General features: G+C 40.1%; 1 protein-coding gene across 1 annotated transcript in view; it reads right to left on the bottom strand.

Annotated features, from left to right (window-relative positions):
* Positions 1 to 25,442, bottom strand: part of MAP1D (methionine aminopeptidase 1D) — a 494,905-nt gene that overhangs the window by 368,353 nt on the left and 101,110 nt on the right. The window contains exon 3 of the mRNA XM_089372168.1: positions 24,838 to 25,075. Within this exon, the coding sequence (XP_089228294.1) occupies positions 24,838 to 25,075 (238 nt within the window). The remainder of the gene's footprint in view (positions 1 to 24,837; positions 25,076 to 25,442) is intronic.

The following is a 25,442-nucleotide window of genomic DNA, read 5'->3' as shown; positions in this document are numbered from 1 at the left end:
TTTGATTACAACACAACTCACATCTTCCTCTCATCCTAAAAAGTACGAGCTACCTGGAGGACGAATTTCAGCCACACGTGACGAAGAGGATTTTTCTGCTGCTAGGGTTTCTGCTGCTAGGGTTTCGCAGAAGTTTGACCAGCGTTGACTTTGGTCAACGCTTGGTCCAAACAAGCTGAACTGACTTGGGTTGACTCATCTACTGGTTGGAGGGTTGTTGTGACACATGCTGGGCTGGCTGACCAAAGGAGACTTTGCTGGTTGAAGCATCCTGTTGACCGCCGAAACGAACACATACATTTTTCTTGTTTCTGATTTGTCTTCTGTAAGATCTTCTTATATGTTCTATCTGCATTTTTGCTTATCTACTTGTATGATTGCTGTGAGAAAAGTGAAATTGCTCTTAGCATAGAACATCTACAAAACTTTACATGGTATCAGAGCTGAGGTGAAGACAAACTCTATCTATAGCAATCATCATTGAAGAGTGATGGAGGATTATCGCTCTGACTTCCAGGAAGTGTAGCGCAGTTCTAATGCGCTCAGCATGTGCGCATTCCGGGTTGAATGCGTAACAGCTGACGGAAGTCTGTGAGTCGTGAACGGTAATCACTGTACAGAACTCTTGACAACAACCGGCTCTTTATGCGCTCAGCAATTCGTGTAAGCCGAGGCTGGAGAAAACGGTTGACAGATTACTGCGGAGGTTTATAAGGACGGTGCACCTAAATAAACGAAGCAGGAAGAGAAAAGACAGCGGACGTCGGGCAGTTCGATAGAACCACGATAAAGGGCCGTTGCCTTTTAAGCGTAACATAATTGCGCAGGCTCGGACAGTATGTAGAGGCGCAGCATTGGAGGTTACGCAAGTAGAAAACGCAGTCGCAGCAAGCTGACGGGTTCTGGTATAGACACGTGGTCAGAAAACGGCAGCATTGTATATGCCCTTGAAGGTATGACGCGTGGGCAGAAATATATTCGCATCGGTTTATAGAATACGCTGGTGCGTTGAGTAAACAGTGCGAAGGGTGTATAGGAGGTTTGCTACATGGCAGTGTGATACGAATATCGGGCGCAGGTTCATCAAGGATCCACACGTGGACAAGGGTCTACGACGACTGTAGGATTGTCGATAGGGGGACGCGTGGACAGCTGCTTGAATAACTGTGCAGAGATATGCGTGATCGGCGGACTGTCAAAGCATTACCTCGGTGGTCGACTGAATGTGCATAACGCGTGGGTTTGTTGATACTTTGGCACGTGGGCGGTAATCTCCAACAGAACGTTGGAAGCTATCACGTAGTCAGAAGTTAACAAAGCGCCAAACGTTGCATGCACAGAAAACAGTCAGGTTCTGGAAGTGACACGCGGACAGAGATCTATTGTGCAGGACTCGGGCAGCAGCTGAATGCGTCGTTGCGCAGGTGTATAATACATGATACGCTACGAAAAGGGCTATGCAGACAGCTGGTTATTGGGTCCGACAGATCAGTTCAGTAGGTGGCACGTGGACAGAACAGAGGACTGTCACGTGGCCTGAGGATTGATACGTATTCTACAAGCTCTGCAGGTTGGAGTGAGTACGGGTGCACTTAATTAATAATGCAGAGGCTGAATGTATTACAGACTATCGGATTGTCCAAAGAAGGTTGAGTGCGGCCGCGGACTTTGCCCGGCGCACTTGAAATGCAATCATATGAATGCAGTCAAGGCACTCAGTAATGAAGACTGTACATATGATCATAGGGCAGCAATATATATACACAGGCCCTAGATCTGGCAGTGTACAATATATACGCTGGGGTGATACAAGTGATATGCTCTATGCTCATATCTTCTAAACTATGCTCATATATACATGACTAGGTATATGCAGGTTATGGCCATCAATATCTATGCAGGCAGAAGGACGTATTATCATAAGATATACAGCGCAGTTGTAGAGGATATGTTTAGGCAGTAAAGGAAGCCGCAGTCATAAGGACATGAGGCTGCTGTCATGAAGAGTCAAGTCGTAGTGATGAAGAGGTATCCGCGGGCTTAAGAGCTCTGGCCAAAGTGCGAAGAGGAGTATTTCTGTGTCTTTTGTTTATGATCTGATTGACCAAGTAAGGCAGGAGGCTAGCTGAGCTTGTAAAGAGAAGTTCTGGGCATAAAGGCAAGGGTTATTCTCTATGCACAGGCCGTTGAGTGATTTTTGAGTTTTAAAATGGGACAAAAGTCTGTTTTGAGAGGGCCGAGAGGCCCAGCAAGGAGCAGGAAGAAGGCCGCAATACCCTTGACCATCAACGCAGAAATTAAAGAGGTATGAAGGCTATATAATAGGGCTATCGTAGAAGCCACAGAAAGCCCTAACCAGGGCCGAAATTTCAGGGTCCTGTGCATTGGTCAAAATGTATTTGTGGACAGAAATATGACGTCTATCACAGGTATGTGCTTGTCTTTTATAATGATGAATTTGCCAGATATTATGGTCCAGATTAGACAGTTTGCAATTCTGGTATAATGGGCTGTAAGAAGATGCTTGGTAAAGCTCCAAGTATAGTCCCTTGAGAGGGACAACAAGGGTTGTTAGAAGGCAGATGATTTGGAATCTTAAAAATGGATATATGGAAGAGCTTAAGGGTAGTCAAGTGGGCTTATTATCAGACCCCATCTTCTGTACGTATGACAGTGAAATATGACAATATGACAGAGTTTTCTGACAGTGATCTTCTGCACTTATTGTAGTGTCACTTACTCTTATGACAGTTATGCATAGCAGTGATATTGTTCTCTTGACAAGTGATGAATGGAGATGATATATGGAAGAGATATTTGTTCCTATGACAATAATGTTTGGGCAGCGACTTTAGTGATATTTGGACAATGTTTCTTGATGTATGGAAGTGATTCTTGTATGACAGTGATTTATATGGCTGTGATGTGACAATGATATATAGGACAGCATGATGATGATGCATAGGCAGCATTATAAGATCATGAACATGAAGGGCAGCATGATAAGATCATGGACATTGGCAGCATGATGATAATCACATCTATTGCAACATGACATCATATGCAGTGATGCAGCAAGTGGACTTCTATTGTAGATCTAGACAAGTCAAAGTGTTGACTTCTGTTGTAATTGTACTCTCTCTCTCTTTCTGTTGACTATGACGATATATTTGCACCTGTGGCTCGATATACCACCATCCGATCCATCATAGCCCTTGCTGCTACGCAAGGATGGAGTCTTCATCAGATGGATGTCAAGACCGCTTTTCTGCATGGTGCAATAAAGGAAGAGGTGTATGTAGAACAACCTCTGGGATTTGAAGTTCAAGATCGAGACACTTATGTCTGCAGGTTGAAGAAAGCCCTCTATGGGTTAAAGCAAGCACCCAGAGCTTGGTATGAGAGGATGGATAGTTACTTGATGAAGCTGGGCTTCACTCGAAGCAATGCTGATCCAAACCTTTACTTTAAGGTTGTGGAAGGAAAGCCTCTCATTCTAGTGCTGTATGTAGACGACCTCTTCCTGACAGGTGATGACCCTCTCATTCATCAATGTAAGAGGGAGCTTGCTGCTGAGTTCGAGATGAAAGACCTAGGACTGATGCACTATTTCCTAGGCCTGGAGGTCTGGCAGAGACCTGGAGAGATTTTCCTTTCTCAAGGAAAGTATATTGTGAAGCTTCTGGAAAGATTTGGGATGGTGGACTGTAAGTCCGTGTCGACACCAATGGAACTCAACTTTAAGAAGTTGAGTGGCAGCGCTGCAGGGCCTATCTTGGCCAATCCTACTGAGTATCGTAAACTCATAGGGGCTTTGATGTTCTTAGTGAACACCCGTCCGGACATATGTTTTGCAGTGAATACTTTGAGTCAACAGATGGTTGAGCCTCATCTTTTTCACTGGGTAGGTGCCAAGAATCTTTTGAGATATCTTCGGGGCACGATAAACCATGGGCTGAGATACACTGCCGGGAGTGTGATACTCCGGGGATATACTGATGCCGATTGGGCTGGCAGTGTGGTGGATCGTAAGAGCACATCTGGATGCTGTTTCAATCTTGGTTCTGCTTCGATCTCATGGATGAGCAGGAAGCAAAAGTCGGTGGCTTTGAGCACCGCGGAGGCCGAATACATTGCTGCTAGTATGGCCTGTTGTGAAGCAGTTTGGTTGAGGAAGCTCTTTAGTGAGCTGTTCCAACATGTGCTAGATACCACTGTAATACTCTGTGATAATCAGAGTGGGATTCGTATGACTGAGAATCCTATGTTCCACGACCGATCCAAGCATATTGATATCAGGTACCACTTTATCTGGGATATGGTACAGCGAGGCGCCGTAAGGCTCGATCATATAGGAACTGATGAGCAGGTCGCGGATATTCTCACTAAGCCCCTAGGGAAGGTCAAGTTCCTAACCTTCCGTGAGAGTCTTGGTGTCATGGAAAGACCCTATGATGTGGGTCCTGTTGGACGATGAGCTCTGGGAGCTCTGGGGGGCTTTGGGGATAGCTTCTCGGAGCTATAAGCACTCATAATGCTTCTGCCCCACCCTTGTGATTATTGAGCTGGTTCGCCACTCATTTAATATGTGCCCCGTATGCATCCTACCCATTGAGTTCAGGGCTCATGGGAAGTACCTTTCATTTGGCCAATGAGGTGTGGAAAAGCTAGAGACTATTAGCAAAGACTGATGGACGCATCAGAGATTGCCGTACTCTCTATCTAGGATGGCATGGTCCAACCACTTGATCTGGGATCAAGATTTGTGAGGTCTGGGACCTCTGGACTGATTATGTCAGTCGGGGAATGATGTCTTTGTGACTGACCCACTTCTGTTCTGAAATAAAGAAGCCAGCAAAGCAAGTTTCGGCGGGATGACTCACGATGTTAATTGCACTAATAGATGGAGTTCTCCCTAGTTGAGAGGGAGTGTTAAATTTGGACAACTAGGTCCAAACTCCATGTTCTGATGCTCAAATTAAGAGGCTAATATTTTTGTTGGATTCCTCTTTCTGAGAGGTGTAAAATCCATATAAAAATAGTCTTAATCCGATGAGCAGAACTTATATTTTGAATTTATTATTCTTAATAAATTATATGTGCAAGGTCAGCCAATTTTGTAATGTAGGCTCACATGCCCAACAGATGTGTCACACACCCTCATTGATGGATATATATACAGGAAAAGTTGGAGAGAATTTGATTACAACACAACTCACATCTTCCTCTCTCATCCTAAAAAGTACGAGCTACCTGGAGGACGAATTTCAGCCACACGTGACGAAGAGGATTTTTCTGCTGCTAGGGTTTCGCAAAAATTTGACCAGCGTTGACTTTGGTCAACGCTTGGTCCAAACAAGCTAAAAACTTGTGGAACTGACTTGGGTTGACTCATCTACTGGTTGGAGGGTTGTTGTGACACATGCTGGGCTGGCTGACCAAAGGAGACTTTGCTGGTTGAAGCATCCTGTTGACCGCCGAAACGAACACATACATTTTTCTTGTTTCTGATTTGTCTTCTGTAAGATCTGCTTATATGTTCTATCTGCATTTTTGCTTATCTACTTGTATGATTGCTGTGAGAAAAGTGAAATTGCTCTTAGCATAGAACATCTACAAAACTTTACAGTATTAATAAAATACGGGTGAGAAAGTTCTAAGTGACAAGGATCAAGCTAGTTCTAATCTTAGTCGTTGATTAGGGACTTAATCTCGGTCGTTGATTCATCAACAGGATAAGTATAAAAGGAGGCTTGTGGGTCAATTGGAGACACACCAAGTGATCAAAGAATTCGATTTTCTTGGGTGAGGTTTGCTAAGGAAATCGAGTTAAAGATCAAAGTTGTAGTGAGGGGCAGTTCAGCAAGGGATTTTCATCCAAGGCTAAAGAATACATAGCAAAGAGGCAGTGCAGGGCCGTGAGAGACAGCACAAGCCCTAGAAGGGTTGACGCAGAGGTCATAAAGCTGACATGGAGGCCGCAAAGAGTTGACGTAGTGAGACGCAGAAGCCGCAGAGGCTGACATTGGGCCTCAGAGGCAACGCTCGGGAAATTCTATGGGGCACATTGGGAGTAGATCAGCAGATTCTAAGCCGGGAGAGGGTGACGCAGCTCCTAGAGGAGTGATGTTGTTCCAGAGCAGTGCTTGGAGCAGCTTTCATTGTCCAGCATAAGGAACAGCCGGAGTCGTTGTGGATTTTGCTCATCTGTTTGCTAATTTGCCGGAATCTCTGTCTCCGGATAGAGGTACTACTGCCAAGGATATTCTCTGTTGGGTGAGCCATTTCCAGCACCCTAGTTTTATTCATGAAATCTGCTTATTAATAAAAACCTCTATATGTTGCACTGGTTTTCCCGAATTGGGTTTTTCCGGTGACAATTGTCCAAAAATAACAGTGTCCCTTGTGTTATTGTCTCTATTTATTTTAGTGCATGATCTGTATATTTGTGAAGGCTGCAATAGTGTTTACTTCGATGCTTTTGCAATTAAATAACTTGTTAATGTAAAGAACAAGTAGGAGATTGTAAACCGGTAATTGTAGTAGGGGTTTCTATTGTGTTAGATTCAGGAATTTTCACACTTCGATCTATGGCTCTCCGGCAACTGCTTTTGCTCTCTGGTAATCGACCTACCCAGAAAATCGAACTGCAAAAGTGTCTTCTCCATCACCACATCGACCAACTCTTATAATCCACTATTGGAGCACCAACGGCCAAGATTAAAACATAATCGATGGCTAGGATCATCTTGGATTGATCTGCATGAGTTTCTAGATCATTCTCGCCTTGTCTCAATTAACATTGATTAATTAACCATATTCCCTAAGTTTAGACTTCGGAAATATTTAAAAAAAATCAGTTAATAATCTGATTGAGACACTTTTAGGCAAAATTTCAATAAACGATTTTTGGGTTTCAGAGATATCATGTATTCTAGCCTCTCCACCAAATTTCGTGGCTAGAACACATCCGATGCTACAAAAACTAACATCTACAAGGCACATACTCCACCTAAGTTCACCAAAGTATGTCCTCCACAGGACCATTTCCTCATCCGGTGTCACAATACTTGGCACAGGGAAATGTTGGTCCTTCAGACCATTCTTATACCCGGTCAATGTAGTTGACTTATAGCTGTTAGTCCTGGTCACAGTACATGACTCAAGAATGTCGGTCCATGACGCTTATACAAGCTACCATTCTCCCTATCCGTGTTCATGTACTAGACTTACAATTGTAAGTCCTTGCCAAAGTGCATGACACATGGAGAATTAGGTGTCCACCCTCACTCCCTCTTAACCTGGGAGGAGTAATCTACAAACCCAACCATAATTCGAAAGAACTCATACTTCCCTTACATCAGCTACCTGTTCATCCATGGAGATCTATTGTAGCTTCTCGACTCCTATCCGCACCATACTCTCAAATCATAAAGCACTTCAAAATTTCATGAAAAATCAAGTGCTCTGACAATCTTTATAGAGTATCACGATCGAATCTAGCACGTCGTCAAATAGTCCATCAAACATTTTACAAAGTCGAACTGCTTCACAGCTAATTGTACAAACTCCCATATCTTCTACCTCCATGGTACAAGAGAATCCTCTTTCATGCTCTTCCAAGAAACCATACCAGATCCCAACCATTAGTAGTATCTTTGTAATCAGCACTACCAACCCAATCGATGTATCCTCAAGTACCAAGTTGTAATGTAAGATCCTTCATGTCAAATTCTGCCTCCAGCTCCCTCTGAAGTCAATATTTCTACCTTTGATTGATGAGCCATTCTTTCCCAAAGTACTAGGTCTTCTTTAATCATGAGGCTCATTCAAAATCTAGGGTAACCCTTCCAACTCAGGCAAATGATCCTCTCCTTATTTCTGGGAGATCCTTCTTTGCTTCCATGTTGTTATGAGTTGCATGCTTGCCTTCTCCCATATTTTAAATTTTCTTCTTTAGTACACATCAGAAAAAGTCCTTATGTTTTGCTTCCATTCTTCCAATTCTTCCATTTGTTGCATAACCCTAAGCGATTCTTGTTATTGACCTACAAACCTTACTGGGAGGATATAAAAGAACAATTATAACCAAGCAAAGGATACATAGACAAGATATTAACCAAAAATTAAAGACACTAACAATAGTCTTAATCAAAGAGAAAAGGTATCAAATGCTTATCTTTTAAGAAGAGTCAGCTCCCTCTTAGTCTATGGATTTCTTGCATTCACCCGCAACTTTGTCAGTTCCATCCGGCATCCAGCTTGTAAGACAACTTCATCCACATCATCATGCATAGGCTAGGGTTTCTACTTCTTTCAGTGGAAGCAATCAATCCTAGGGTACAAACCCTTGATAGTTCTTGTTCAAAAACTTCGCTAGGGTTTATAGATCAACACACTTGAATGATCAAGAATTTTCCTTTCTGCTTCTCAATTTGCTAGGATTTTTGTAAACCCTGGGCTCTTAATTTGCAAGTCCCCAAATGCAAATACCCCAGATTTCTTACATCATTAGTTTAATCAACAGTTAATCTTGACGTCATCAAGCCAAGCAAAAGTGTATTTCACCATGGTAGATCTCAGTATTCAAGAGACTTTGGCATCAATTTTTACTCCAATATCCTTGGCTTGTAACATTGTAGTTTTGATACTTTACCTTCATATCAAGTCATGCCACAGCTGAGCTTCAAAAGAATTACATATATGCCACACCTCAAGTTGTATTGTAACTAGGATCTCAAGCCAAACCAATGCAACAATTTCTTCAAGTTGTTTAGTTCAAAGAGACATTAGGTCATCAATCTGTAATATGTATGAACCAGAGATACTTGTAGGATATCTTAAGATTCAGATTCATCAGAAGGTTTTCTTTCTGAGGCTTCATGCGCAAGAAAAATAATTTTCAGTCATACCTGAGGTTATTCAGCCTCAATTAGTAGCCCTGAGGTCTTTCGATTCTGAACAATTAGCCAGACCTTCGTTCTTATGGGTATAGCAATAGAGAACTCTTTATATTTGTAGTGTCATGTTCGCATTAGGATAAGGGACAACCTTCAAAACAAGTGTAAGATGCAATTCCTATAAACACCAAAGCATAGAACTACGTCTGATTTGATCGTAGTGCTTATCACAGTGATGACACCCTTCTTTCGGAGACCCTTGCAGCTTGATTTGATTTCAAACTTAACCTTGACACCACAGAGATGAGGCTCGGTATAGACTGTATTTCCACATACTTCAGATTTCTATAGTGATAAAGTGTTTCAGGTCTGCATCCTTGGATCCACAAATTTTCAAGGAAAACAAGTGCCACAAGTAGCTCGCCCTAGGTTACAGAGAGATATTGTCATGGCTACGCATTGTCTCAGAGATATAGAAGTCATAAACTTCACTTGAATTACTGAGATGAGTAACCTTCACATCTCACATAGATTACAGAGACAAAGAGTCTTAGATCCTTCAAATGATGTGTACTTGGAGGAGGAAGAATACATGATTGGATCTTAATTTTGATTTCTAGTTTAGTTTTCAAAATGTTCAAAGATGAACTTCGCACAAGTTATATGACTTGGCAGGTTGTCTGAACTTTGAAGTATGATCTCAGTGGTATACGAATCTTTGTGGCATACAGAAGCTCGGTCTTTAGATGACATTTCAGATAGTTTGGATACCTTATAACTCAAATCACAATCCTTGTTATATGGAGATATATCACAATTCCATGACTCGCACATTGCCACAAAAATTTTGGCCTCAGACTTCGTGACATTCCATGGTTTTAGAGTTTCGGATCACTGAACATTGAGCTACAGGACTTTGTACCATAGAGATAACACAAGGACTCAACCATTCTTACATGAGAAATTTTACAGAGATGGATCATAAAAACAAGCTTGGTACTTCACATATGATATTCAGACACGTTACAAAGGTATTCCTTGGTATTCACAAGGAGATTCAAACTTATCACATTGTACTAGGATCATCATTATTTGGATCACAGAGAGGACTTGTTTCTTCACTTGGGAACCTCCAGACGTCTTCACAGGAATAATTTGGACCACAGAACAGAGATAAAACAGCTTCTTGAAACTAGCTCTAATACCATGTTGAAATTTAAATGCAAGGGAGAATTTCTTAACATGATAATTACTTGTGACTGTTTATATATGTTTTTCATTTAGCATTTATTTTATTCATTAGGTCATCAAGCAATTATACATATACAATGCACAAAAAGACAAGGGACACCAGAAATTAGGCTAGAGGCCAAGGCAAAATCCACCAGGGTAAAACCCAGCAATCCTTTCCTTATAGAATCTTTAGTCAACAGGGTAAATCCAAGCCATAGATAAACTGACCAGTAACCCAAGTGTCAAGTCAGCCCTCCATCAACAACTCAAATTTTGCCTTCAATAAGACTGCCACATGCTTATCCTTGGATGCCACGTCCCACAGAGGTAGAGTGTCTTAGGTAGCTTGTATTCCACAGAGACAATGACTCTTCCTGCAACTCACATTTCACAAAGATAACAACCCTCCTGCAGCTCACATTCTTCAGACATAATGGTCCTCTCGTAGCTTGCCTTTCAACAGAAACTTAGTGCCTTAGTAAGCTCGTATGCCACAGAAAAATATGCCTCAGACATCCAAATTCTTCTTCAATAAATAAGCATCGAATTTTTTGCCAAGTGGTGTAGTAATGTTGTCAATATATAGTGGTAGCCTTATCTAAAAAGGTGCCACCTAGAGCATAGCCAACTTGGCAAATTGGATGCACAAATGACACTGTCAAAAATTTTACTTCTTTTACAAGGGTCACAAAGAACATGCCCTTTTACTTTTTCTTTTGACCAAAACAAAGCATAAAGAACATGCTAGAAAATAATAATAATTTTTCTTCTTTTGTTTTTACATAAAATACATCTTGATACAAGTACAATGACAATTATGACGACTGGCCCTAGTTACAATTTCAACACTCCCTCTTAACTAGGAATATATTCATAATGACTCATTGAGATATTCTCAAGTTGAAGACTTCTACAAGAAAGGATCAAGATTGATAAACATCATTATAAATATCATCCTAACCAGCATTGTCAAATTACCAAGGACTTGACAAGTAAGCTCTATCTCTCCACTAGATCAAAGCACAATCCTAGGAAGCATTCAATAGGACACCACACAACCGCCTCCCCAAGGCACATACTCCACCCAAGTTCACCAAAGTATGTCCTCCACAGGACCATATCCTAATCTGGTGCCACAATACTTGACACAAGGAAATGTCTGTCCTCTGGACCATTCTTATATCGTGTCAATGTACTTCACTTACAACTGTTAGTCTTGGTTACAGTACATGACTCAAGAATGTCAATCCATGATGCTTATCCAATCTACCATTCTCCCTATCCGTGTTCATGTACTTAACTTACGGTTGTTAGTCATGGCCACAGTTCATCACACATGGAGAACTAGGCATCCATCCTCAATCCCTCTTAATCTGGGAGCAGTAATCTACAAGCCCAAGCTTGTTTCAGAAGTCCTCATACTTCCCTTACATCAGCTACCTATTCATCTTGTTGATTTTGGGTAGCATCGGATGTGCTCTAGCCATGAAAATTGGTGGAGAGGCTAAAGCACATGGGATCTCCAACACCCAGAAATGGTTTGGGGAAATTCCGCCCAGTTAGAGAGATATTAAAATATTAAACATTTTTAATGGGTTCCTAAGTCTAAGCTTAGAAAAATAAAAATATTAATGGGTATTAAAATAAAATTGGGTGAGATTGTTCTAAAAGACATGGATCAAGTAAAATCTAATCTTAGCCGTTGATTAGATATTTAATCTCGATCGTTAAAGACTCAACAGAAAAAGTATAAGAGGAGGCTTGAGAGTCAGTTGGAGATACACCAAGATTGATCAGTCAATTCGATTTTCTGGAGCGGGGTTTGCTAAGAAAAATCGAACAAGTGATCATAGTTGTGGCGAGGGGCAGTGAATGCATAGCAGAGAGGCAAAGATAGTGTCGAAGGACCAACGCAGAGGCAGAAGAGGCTACGCAGAGCCAACAGGAGCCACGCAGAGGGCCAGAGTGATTGCGCAGAGGCTAGCAGGGTCTGCGTGGGTGATGCAAAGGGCCAGAGAGCCAACGCAGAGCAGCAGAAGGCTAACGTAGGGGGCTTCTAAGTGACACAAAGCTTCAGAGAAGCGTTAAAGAGATTTTCGTGGAGCAGACTTCCTAAATATCTACTTCCGAAGAGAGGCATTACTGCCAGATTGATTTCTCTGTTCGGTGAGCCAGTTTGGCAGCCTAGTTGTACTCAAGAAAGTTGCTTAATAATAAAACCCTCAAAACTGTTGCACCGGTTATCCCGCATTGGGTTTTTCCGAGGACGATTGTCCAAAAATAACAGTGTCCCTTGTGTGTTTGTCTGTTATTTTCAATTGATGATCTATACATGGTTGAGACTGCATTTGTGTTTATTTTTAGTATTTATATGGTTCAATAAACTTGTTAAGAAATAAACAAGTAGGAAAAATAAACCAGATAGTGCACGAAGAATTTCTAACAGGTTAGACTTAGAAATTTCAACACATCCATGGAGATTTGTTGTAGCTTCTCGGTTCTTATCTGCACCATCCTCTCGAATCATAAAGCGTTTAGACCTTTCATGAAAAACCAGGTTCTCTGACAATCTTTATAGAGTATCGCAATCGAATCCAGCACGTCATCAAATAGTTCGTCAAACATTTTACGAAGCCGAACTGCTTCACAACTAATTGTACAAACTGACATATCTTCTACCTTCACAGTGCAATAGAGTCCTACTTCATGCTCTTCCAAGAAACCATACTAGATCCCAACCATCAGAAGTATCTTTGTCATCAGCACTGCCAACCCAATCGATGTATCGTCAAGTCCCAAGTTGTAGTGTAAGATCCTTCATGTTAAATTCTACCTCCATCTCCCTCTGAAGTCAATATTTCTACCTTTGAATTGAGTCCTTTCCCAAAGTACTAGGTCTTCTTTAATCATGTTTTGTCTATCATGGACTTTGTCCTTCATGATTTCCATGGAGATGTCACGAGTTCTTGTTTCTAATGCTTCCATGATGCCACGATGCATCTTATCATCGTTGTCATATCTTATAGCAAAAGTTTATGATAGGACCCTTTTGTGAGGGATACCATCCCAATCATAGAGATCTATTACTCCCTCTTTCCTTGGCCCTTTTCTTCAGCTTCCTCCATCTATGCGGTGATATGAGCTTCCATTATTTTAGCTATGCCTATTCTGCCTTGTTTGAGTACCAAACTCCCCTTTCCTTTCTGCACGTGATTTAGTCCTTCACCCTTCAATACTTTTGCCATCAACTTGTCTTTCTCTATTTAGCATAGAGAACATAAGTTGTCGAATGGGGTAACCTTCTCATCTCATACCTTGATTATCTGTTAGTGCATTATGGTTATCTTCCTTTCTAGGTCTTGTAGATGGAAGATATCCTACATCCTTTGATACCCTTTACTTTCATGTAGATCAGATTTCATGTGACCTTTTTCAATGCATCTTTAGAGAATGAGTTTATCATCTACATCACTTTGATGTTTCCAATTTTGCTATGTGAGGGGATCTTTCATAAGCATCCCTTTCCATAAATTCAAAGGAGACCTTTTGATATGTTTAATGACTTCAACTTCTTAGAGGACTATGACTATCCTCCTTCTTCATGCAAGGAATCTTGATGACCCAACCGATTTATAGATCTCCTTGCAAACATGAAGTCATTTAACTAAACTTGATTATAAAAATGAAAAATACTTACTTGGCATGTGAAGATAAAATCTTCACCTTGATCACTTTGATGCTGGTTGAAGAAGATGTATGAGGGCTTCTTCTTGGGTGATCTTCTTTCAAATGAGAAAGCCTTTCCTCAATAGAAAAAGGTTGCTCCTTTTGATGAGGATGATTTGCTGCTTCCTCGGATGATCTTCTTCTAGGGCAAGGAAATGATTCTTGCTTTTATAACCTTGAAGATGATGACAATGCTTTTTCTTCTTCAATATGCTTTGCCTTCTTTTGTAGATCAAGATTGTTGCTAGGGTTTCAACTTTCTCCAAGCTGATGTGATCTTCATTTTGAAATTCTTCGAGCTATCTTATTTTGTAGACATCTTGATGAGGGTCTTTGTAAATGGTATGTTCTATGCTTAGAGAGATTTATTTCAATTTTCATAGTTAGCTCAATCTTTTCCAGATTAGCAATCACATCAACATTAAAGTAAATTGCAGATAGAACACAAACATAGATCGCAGAAGACAAGCCAAGACAAGAGAACACAAGATGTGGCACTAGCCAAGGACAAACCCCAATGTGGGGAAACCCTTGATCAATTCTTCTTATATGTTCTTCAATAGTTCAGCAGAGAGAGAGAGAGAGATAGTACATATACAACAGAAGTCAACACTTTGACATTGCCAACAGATGCGGCCTGCAAAAATCGAATCTTTGGTGGAAAAATTGCAGTCAAAACTTGCCTAGAATGCTCAAGTCAATGTTGGTCAACCCTGTAATTCGGCCACCTGTACTTCACATGAGAGAGAGAGGACTTCACTTTTGAGTTGTACGAACCAATAGGAGAAGGAGAGAGAAGATGTTTTGTGGATTGAAGTGTAGCCAAATGAGGATGAAGGTCTCTTGTATTTATACGAATTCATGTAGGTGAAAAGACATGTCCTTTGGGCTTCTTGAGCCTACATGAAGTTGAAGTCGAACTTGACAATTTGATCATGGGTGGGCTTTAATTCAAAAATATACTTCTCCTTGTCCGATTTGAGTGATCTTTAGGTAGATTTGATCCTCTCGAAAAGAAGAATTTAATGCAATAATTATATTCATCAAATGAGTTGTCCAAAGTGGAATTTTGACCTTAGTTGCATAATTTAACACTCCCTCTCAACAAGGGAGAATTCCACCTATCAATATCTGTCCATCGATCATCATGTCATATGTCATCATGTACCATCTTTGCTTGTCTTTGCTCATCTCATGTTGAATATTCTTGAATCTAAAGAAGAAGAAATGTTGCAGGGGAGCTCCAGCTACCACCCTGCCTCTATCACCATCAGGGAGACTCTGCTACCACCCAGAATCATCATCATCATCATCAGGGAGCCATAGCTACCACCCGAAACCAAAGACAATGGGCGAGACCAACCTACCCCAAGCATAGGGATCACACTATATCCCAACATCCCTGACAATAGGTGAGATCAACATAAGGATCACACTCTACCCTATTGTCCCTGATCATCCATCTTAACCCTAAAGAGTTAGATGGTAGAACACATGCATCCACCAACTTGGGTGAGATCCATCCACTACAAGGGTTAGGGATCACACTCTATCCCAAGTCCCTCAATCCATTGGCCAAATGGGAAAGGTTATCCCACAGAGTGCTAATTGGGGCATACTCTGACTAGGGGAGATCTCAGGTCTCAACATCCTATCGGTCAGAGGTCTCTCATCCCGAGGAGCCCTATATCTCCATTCCACACCCTAGGAGCTCAACCAGGGGAGGAAGAGCACTGCTCAGTGTCCTTGATTAGCCCGGACCCTTATTCGAAAGGGTCATCTCAATCAGTCCAAGATGCTCTCTGAAGACCAAGAACTTCCCTTTCGGCAAAGGCTTGGTGAGGATGTCAGCTATCTACTCATCTGTCGAAATGTGGAGGAGTCTCATGACTCCTCTTTGCACCATATCATGGATGTAATGATATCTAATCTCGATATGCTTGGACTTGTCGTGAAACACAGGATTCTCGGACAAATAATTCCCATGTTTATTGTCGTAATAGATGAGTGTCGTGTCCAGAACCAGTTCAAATAGCTCTCCAAAGAGCTTCCTCAACCAAACTCCTTCACAACTCGCAAGGCTAGCTGCCATATACACAGCCTCAGCAATGCTAAGGGCTATGGATTTCTACTTCCTGCTCATCCACGATATCATAGCAGTGCCCAGACTAAAACAGCGTCCGGAAGTACTCTTCCTGTCGATAACATTGCCAACCCAATCTACGTCTGTATATCCATGTAGTCTAACATCTCCAGCAACATATCTCAATCCAGGGTTAATAGTCCCATGTAGATATCTCAATACGTGTCTGGTAGCGACCCAATGTACATGGTGAGTCTCGATTATAAACTAGCTCAAAGTGTTAACTACAAAGCATATATCAGGGCAAGTGTTTACAAGAAACATCAGAGCACCAACCAATTGTCTATACCCAGAGGGATTTGCTAGGTCCAATCAGTCAGCCTCTGCACACAGATTCTTGAAATTCATCTCCATAGGTGTAGGCAAGGACTTGCCCTATACCATGCCAAATATTTCTATCAATTTTACAACATATTTTCCTTGTGAAAGGCAAATCTCGCCCGGCTTTTGCCATACTTCTAGTCCCAGAAAATAGTGCATCAAACCAAGGTCTTTCATTTCGAACTCGGAAGCCAACTCCCTCTTACATTCTAGAATGAGAGGGTTTGCATCTGTCATGAATAAGTCATCAACATATAATACCAAAATGAGAGGCATACCTTGGACCGTTTTGAAGTACAAGTTTGGATCAGCATTTCTCCTTGCGAATCCCAGCTTTATCAAGTAGTTGTCGATATGAGCATACCAAGCACGGGGGGCTTACTTCAATCCATAGAGATTTCTTCAATCGACATACATGGATCTTCTTGTCATGAACTTCAAATCCTAGAGGTTGTTCAACGTACACTTCATCTGGCAACAAACCATGTAAGAAAGCGGTCTTCACATCCATGTGATCGAGAGACCATCCCTGACTTGCAGCAAGGGCTATTATCAAACGGATGGCTGTAAATCGGGCCACAGTAGCAAATATATCATCGTAATCTTCTCCCTCTTTTTGAGAGAATCCACGGGCTACAAACCTTGCCTTGTATTTTTCGATGCTTCCACCAGCCCCATGCTTGATCTTATAGAGCCATTTGGAGGTTACCACAAATCTTCCCTTTGGTCTTAGCACAATATCCCATACATCATTTTTCATAATAGACTCATATTCTTTGGGCATTGCATCCTTCCAGACTTGTTCCTTCACAGCTTCTTCAATGGTACTTGGTTCAGCTTGAATCATCTTTCTCATAGCTACAACATAAGAGCTTGACACCGACATGGCTTTTTGCTTTCCCTGAAAGTTCCACGAGTAGCAGCATGTTTCTTGGCATCCTGTAGAGTTTCCTTGAGCCAAAGTCGTCTTTTCCTTGTAGGGGGATCACATGGAGGAGGATTCAAAGCGTCCATAGGCTCCATGGGATCATCAACGATGTCCCTCTCATAATCAGGCACAAAAAGACCTTCTAGGATATCCATATCATCACTCTTGTCCTTGAGAGGAGGAGGCAAAGGGACGTCCCTTGATTTAAATGGCTTTCCCTTTCCTTTCTTTACGTTCTTATTCATCCCTTGAGCAGCGAAGGAAATGGGATCTCCTTCATTTGACCTGAATTCTTCCTCTAGATATCATCAACCTTTCCTCTTGATTGCATAGAGCAAGTGGCTCATCAAAAGAAGGGATCCTTTCCCTGTTTCTGGTAGAAGTAATGAACATATCCCATGATAAAGGAAGGTGATTAAGGGTAGTCATCACCAATTCCCTATCAAGTATGATTTCTTGAGCAGTCTGGAGTTGGTCCTGGATCTCAATGATTCTTATGAAGAAGGATTGCACAGTTTCTCCCTTATGCAACTTAGACTCCTTGTGTTGATTTTTCAATTTCATTATATGAATCAAATTGTTTACCTCATACATGCCAACAATCTTATCATACATTTCCTTGGAAGTCTTTAAGGATGAAATATAGACAAGTAAATGATCTCTGAAAGAATCAATAATGATCTTCTTAGCTGTAATCTCACCTTTCTTATACTTGGACTTGATAGCTTGAGAAGCATTTTCTGGTGGTGGTGAGATATTTCCTTCTACGTACTCCAAGGCATCATACTCATGTAAGGTGACGTTGATGTTGGTTTTCCATGCTGCAAAGCCAGATGAGTCGGCTAGCTTTTCATTATCCTTGAAATAAGAGGTAGACATTTTTACCAAAAGATTTTCCCTTTTTCAAACAGTTGCTTGAAAGATGGACACTCTTTCCCTATGTCTCTTGGGCTTGTCCTCACCTCAGTTCTAATAACATGTTAATTTTTCATCACTTTGTTCTATGTTGCAACTATTACTTCAACAAAATTTAACAGCATTCAATTTCTCAATTTCACTTCTTCAATTTTTCAATGACAGTAGAGCAACAATAGACAGAACAAAAAACAAATGCACAAAGAAAGACAACCAAGACACAAGAGACACAAGCTTTGGTCAATGGCCAGGGCAAAACACACTATGGGGAAAACCTTTGCAAATCTTCTTCTAATAGATTGTCTTCAAATGTTCAACAGAGAGAGTACATCATTCATATATCCAATCCCAACAATGTAAAGTCAAATCTGTCAAAATGATGAAGAAAAAGGCAAATCTAGTTGATTGTTAAATCTGCAAAAAGTCAACAGTAATTGACTACCCTATCCAGTCAAGTCAATAGCAGTCAGTCAAGGTCAAATCACCCCTTCAGCAACTCGATCTAGGACAGTCAAATTCGGCCTTTGAAGTTAGTCAAAGAAAAGTCTAAACAGTCCCAAAACAGATGGTCAAACTTGGTCAATGTCTGCTCTGTTGCTTGTAGTCAAACCTGCAGTCAGCCTCAGCCAAAGTGCCCAGGACTTCTCGATTTTAGTTCCAAGATATGCAGCCTACAAAAATCGAATCTTTGGGGGGAAATTGCAGTCAAAACATGCCTAGAATGCCCAAGTCAACGCTGCTCAACCCTCAACATTCAGCATTCAGTTAGTTTTTTAATTAAAGTATATATATTCATATTTATAACTATATATATAATTACTATATATTATACTTATAAATACTACTTAAAAACAAAAAAAAAAGATTATTAAGTTAAATATTACTTTTTATTAAACTTACATTAAAATATATATATATATATAGAGAGAGAGAGAGAGAGAAAGAATAAAAGAAAAGATTAAAATATATATATAGAGAGAGAGAAGTTTTATATTAATAAAAATAAAATAAAATAAGGGTATTTATTAATTAAAAAAAATGAAACTATTATTATTATAAGATAATAAAGTTATTTTGAAAAGGGGTCTTAATATAAAAAAATGGAATCAACCATTGACGATAAAGAAATTGAGTGTAGTTCAAAAATGAAAAATGAAAGGTTTCCTGAAACCTTTGGTAGATATGTTGATTTATTATTTAAAATCAAAGGATCGATCGCAGGAAGAGATATCATAATCACTATTAGTCCTGCTGAAAAAAGTAATTATGTTAGTCCTAAATGTGCTAACCAATTGGTGATTCCTGAATCAAATATAGTTGAAAAGAATATTATCGGCGAATATAACAAACAATATGACATAAGCAATCTACACCTAAGTATTGGAGATTACACTTTTACCTCACAATTCACCATGAAAACCTTATATTCTAACAATAGTGACAATGTTTTGGGATCACCATGGATGGAAACTCTAGGTTCCTTTATTCTAAATACAAGACATTTTCTTACAAAAAGAAGAAAATAACGCAGAGGAGATAATCATTGATCTGAGAGAATAGGTATTTCTCTGTTATCCGACAATTAGTCTGCTACAGGACTGCCACCGAAATCAAGATTGTTCCTTGTTATACCAAGATTTCCTATGCCGAGGATAGGCTTTAGTTCTGCGGTATATGCCTTGACTGCGGCTCCACTATGTTGTGGCTTCCCTTAACAGCGGCTCTCTGTGTCCTTGACTGCGGCTCACTATGCTTGATGCGGCTTCATACTTTGGTTGCGTCCATTGCCTGCGTATCTCCATTGCCTGCATATATGTCTCTCCACTATGTTGTGGCTTCACTTAACTGCGGCTCTCTGCGTCCTTGACTGCAGTTATGACTGCGGTTCTCCCATCCTTGACTGCGTGAACAGGTGTCTTCATTAACTGCGTTAGAGGACTGTGTTTAGATGTCTTCATGATAGCGTATAAGGTCTCCATGTTGTGCATATATATATTGTTGCGTATGAAGTGTTTCCATGAACGACTTTGTTACAGCGTGTCTCCCATTACAGCGTATGAATGTCTTCCCTTACTGCGGCTAGGTGTCTCCATTACATCGTATGAATTCCTTCCCTTATTGCGGCTAGGTGTTTCCACTACAGCGTATAAGCTAGGGCATCATCTGCATATAAGCTAGGCCATCATACGCTTGGCCCAACGTATCTTCTTGTGTGTCTCTCCTTCACCAAAAACCCAAGACGTGGAGAGGAGATCACATGAAGAATGTGTGTTCAAATGACTTCAAATACTCTTCTATTTATACTAAAACTTAGATGATGAATAGACATGTCCATTGGACTTCTGAGCCTACTCAAGTTGCTGGCCGACTTGACAATTTGTTTTATAACATAAATAAATTCATAACTTCATAAATATTTATCGGAATCGGATGACCTTTAGATCAATCCTACACCTCTCGATGAGAGGGATTCAATAAAAATATCAGCTGCTATAAATAAGATGACCCACATGGAGTTTGGCCCTAGTTGCCAAATTTAACAATGTGCAAAACTTATACGTACCTCTTCAATTTTACCTTATTCATCCTAGCAGAGATCCGATCCTTTGACCTTTTCTTCAGTTGACATATCTCTTTTTCTTCCAACAGAGATACTTCAGATCTTGCAGACTTCAGTGAATCAGATAGGTCAGCCATGTTGATGTAATTATTCTTTCTTTTATGTACAAGAAAAAGATCTTGAATCAGATAGGTCGGCCTTGTTGATGTAATTATTCTTTCTTTTATGTACAAGAAAGAGATCTAGTTAATGCGATTGCTTCATGCACTAGTGTCACAGAGATAAGCTTCAAATTTCATCTCACAGTTCTTCCATAGAGCTCTCAACGTCTCTGTCTTCAAACTAGGATATGAACCAAGGAGATGAATTCTGGAAGGATTCGGTCTTCAAGAGAGATGTGTTATGTATTTTTCTAGTCACAAGTTGTCATATTTTTATCCTCTAGGTGCCTTGTCCACTGTGGTAGCAATGGTTTCATAATAAACTTAGATATCCAGAGGTAAGTTGCCATAAAAAGATCGAATGTCACAGGAAGATGTTGCTATAGTAAGTTCAGATGCCACAAAAATGTGATGTCACAAAGATTTGAACTGTTCTTTTTTCTTTCTTTCTTGCTTAAGTGAGAAAACACGGATTTCTTCCTATCTTTCTTCATTTCAGCCTTTTATTTGCCTTGCATGAATGGCTTGTATGTTCTGTTCTCCAATGAATACGCAATAGTTTTTTTCCGTGACCCTTAAATTTGTCTCAAATATGTTGTCCCACTCAGCAAATTTTGAAGCTTTTTACAGTTCGGACCTTGAAGGTAATTCAGATTTCTCCACAGGATCCCATAGGAATAAACTTGCATTTTCAGTGACTATGGATCATTGGTTCTAGCTGTCGTTATAGATGCCTTGACCCAGGTCAATTCTGAATGAGTCCCATCGTCATAGGTATATCTTTTATTTCCTCAGAAGCTGCTACAGGATGGTTCAGAGTTTTGACTTCTTTCATGAATATCCATCATCACAATAATTGTTCTGATGAGTTCTTGTTCTAAGATTGTCCACAAGATGTCATTGAAGAACAAACTTACATATTGCAGAAATATAGTGTCACAGTGAATTTGCATGTTATAGTTCCATAGGCATTTCGCATACCACGGTGTCTTCGCATGTCATAGTGTTATAGAGATTTCACATGCCATAGAAGACTAGTCTTGGACAATATATTTCAGAAGCTCGGATGTTATGCTCAGAATACTTTTCTAAATTTTGTCCTAAAGACAGATCTTTGAACAAGTAGATCTTCTGATCACAGAATTATAATCAGAACAACCCTCCAGGTCTCAGCCTAGATAACTCCACAAGGTGTCAATCAGTATTGGCTTTTTGGATCACAAATAAAGAGCTTAGTGTAGCCTACTAGACTTCGCAGACTTCAATCAATAAGCAGAACTTTCAAGTCACCACAGGATTTGGATTCGTCACAAAATGAAGTAGACTTTCTTGCTTCTTCGATCTTCCTTAGAAGTATTCCATGACCTCAACATTTTAATGATCTTTTACTTTGACTATTTCCATATTTAGCCCTACTTAGGGCTTCCTTAACAGTGCACCTGCCTCCACCATAGCTCTGATACCATGTTGAGAAACCAAGTGTAGTAGATTAGGCTTGATTTCTCTTCTTGATAATTACTTGTGAATGTTATTTGCTTTCTTATTACTTATTATGTTCTCTTCATCAAGCAATTATACAAATGTTCAAAACAAAAGGATCACAAAGAGACAAAGAACACCAAAAATTAGGCTCCAAGCCAGGGCAAAACCCCACAAGGGGGAAAACCCAACAATCCTTCTCTTATAGAATTAGATCAAAATGAGATATCCAAGACCAAAACCAAGACCCAAAACTGCCACCAAAAATGCCAAGTCCAACCCTTCTCCAAGTCACCTCCAAATATGGTCAACTCTAGTCAAAGTCAACAATGGTCAAACTATCTCTTCCTGAATTTTGGTCTTGTCTTGAAATTTCGGGCCTGTAGTAGTCACAAAAAAATTCGTCTTTCTTCACAGAAATTATCCTCCACGTGTTGGATCTTTTCTCCTTTAATTTGGCACCCTTTTGCCTTTGCTAGTTCAGAAGACTGCTCCTATTGTGCTTGATTGATATGCCAATAGGCCAAACTATCCATTGTATATATATATGTCCAAGAGGTCGAATAGGTGACCCTTGGAGGCCCAGGCCGACTTGTTCCCAAGGATAGCTGACTTGACAACTTTGGTGGACTTTGACTCAAATATAAAAATTCTTTTTCTTTTTCTTACAAAAGTCCAAATGGGACATGACTCAAGTACATTTCGTTTGATTTTTTTGACTATTTTCTATAAGCATGAAGAACATGCTTTGACCAAAATAAAATAATAATAATGAATAGAATAATAAATATATCAATGATAAAAATTTCATTTTATTGCATTATGAAGACGACACTAATTACATTTTTCAACACTATGTGGCCATCCATGTCATTACCAATACCCACATGGCAGTTGACGACCCATTCATGTCTAGTGTCACCTTATATAGGTGTCTCCCTTTTTTGGGGACTTAACCAAATATGCGCGCATAGGGGTTACTCTCCACCTTTATATATAAAAGGCACATGGGCCTCTCTGATGCCACATCACCCTGGGGATATAATCTCGGGGATTTCCTTTGCAACCCCTTTTGGAACTTCCAGGGTGAAACTTTCGGGGTTACATGGATCCTGCGCAGACCCCTCCTTCAATGCAGTGTCACCTTATATAGGCACCTCCCTTTTCTGGGGACATTACCGAGTATGCACGCATAGGTGTTACCCACCCCATATATATATATATATATATATATATATATATATATAAGGCATGCAGGCCTCTATGATACCACATCACCCCAGGGTTATAATCCCGGGGATTTCCTTTGCAACCCCACTTCAGAACTTCCGAGGTTAAACTTCCGGGGTTACGTGAATCCTGTGTATACCCCTCCTCCAACGCGCCCAAACATATTTTGTTACGGTCATGCACTCGGCTCCAACCCTACCACATCATCCCATTTCAGGGAATCCCTAAACTCCCTCTCCATCTTCTTCACATAGTGTGCCCAGCAGTGCTTGGCTTTAAAGATGAGGGAGGCTTCTAGGTTTGATTTTCGCACATTTAAAGTCATTTAGGCTCATTAAATTGCATTTGTTTTTTTAGTTTTCATTTAAAAAACAGCAAGTTCCGCTTGCTGTTTTTTTTATCTTTCACACAGAAGGAAGGGGAAACTATAGTGTTTTCTCAATTGGCATTCAATTAGGCAGCATCCCAGCATATTAATTTGCATTATCTCATCATTTTCTCATTCAAATCAACACAATTAACTTGCTGATCTGCATTGCTTTTAAACCCAAATAAATGTTATAATCACACTCAATTTAGATTGGTTTGCATGCATACTCATGTATAGTGCCTAGTTCACTTACTTTTAGTAGATTTTACTTGCACTCTGGAATCATGCTAACATGTGTTTGCATTAACTCATTATTTTCTCATCCAAATCAGAGAGATTAGCTTGCTGATCTGCAGTGTTTTTACACAGAAATAAGAAGTTTTGTAGTCAATTTGCATTAGTTTGAGTGCCCATTCGCAGATAGTGCCCAGTTAGCTTACATGTAGTATGTTTCCCAACATTTTGTTGAGTGATTTCAATGTCTATTTTTGCATTTTTTAGTGCAAAACAATAGAAGTTATGACTTCCTTGTGATCATATTTAGTGAATTTTTCATAAAGAATCATCTTTTAGGTTTGTTGTGTTCTGGCCACTCATATTACTTGCTGGTTTTTCTCTGATTTGCATAGGACAGCAGCATAATTGGCATTTTTTTCACAATTTTTACTCATGGATTTCATCCATTCATATTCTAGATTATTTAGGAAAGCTCCCGTATGATCGGAAAAGCAAGCACCAACCCAAAGTGAGACAGGTTCAAAGTGAGGTGGCATTGGCTCTTTATCTAGTAGTTAGTCAAACTCCTTCAAGTGTTGCAGCTGGAATTTCTAGGTGATAACATGATAGATTCTCAAAACGTTAAAGAACACACCTTAACTAATGTCCCAGCATACTCCAAAACCCTTGCAGCTAGTTGACCCGAATCTCGCATACATGCTATACCCTCAGCATCATGTATTTGTGATCCACTTGCAACCTCAGGAACATATCTTGAATTCACATAAGGTGGCTTTAATATGTGTTCTGGAACAGCCAATCGAGGTGATACTTTTCCAGGATATAATCTCGCATGCTTGTGTTGCCACTTTGATTGCTCTTGGTCCCAAACTCTGCACAAAGCTCAAGAAAGAATCTAGCAAATTGAGTCAAATTCAATTTGAACAATAAAAATATTACCAAGATCTGATGATATCAATATATATCCATTTTAGTCAAAGGCTATTTTCCAGAAAAACAATGAAGTCAAATTTATACAATAATGAGTAGTAAGCTACAGCATGTCCATTACATCTTATTTAGAAGTATCAAGGCAAAGGTTATTTCATATGAAAGCAGAATGCAAAATTAAGTGGCTCAAATATGTCTCAAATAAAGAAAGATATACATCAATAATTTATCATTAGATCCATATGCTGTTATCATTTGACCTGTAATCATCCCCAATTTCTTTACATCCCTAAGCAAAGATGGAAATCC

The sequence above is a fragment of the Pinus tabuliformis genome, chromosome 8 (assembly GCF_031772625.1).
Source record: "Pinus tabuliformis cultivar Carrire ecotype Pingquan chromosome 8, CPIR1, whole genome shotgun sequence".
Classification (NCBI taxonomy): domain Eukaryota; kingdom Viridiplantae; phylum Streptophyta; class Pinopsida; order Pinales; family Pinaceae; genus Pinus; species Pinus tabuliformis.
This window is presented reverse-complemented; position numbering and strand designations above follow the sequence as displayed.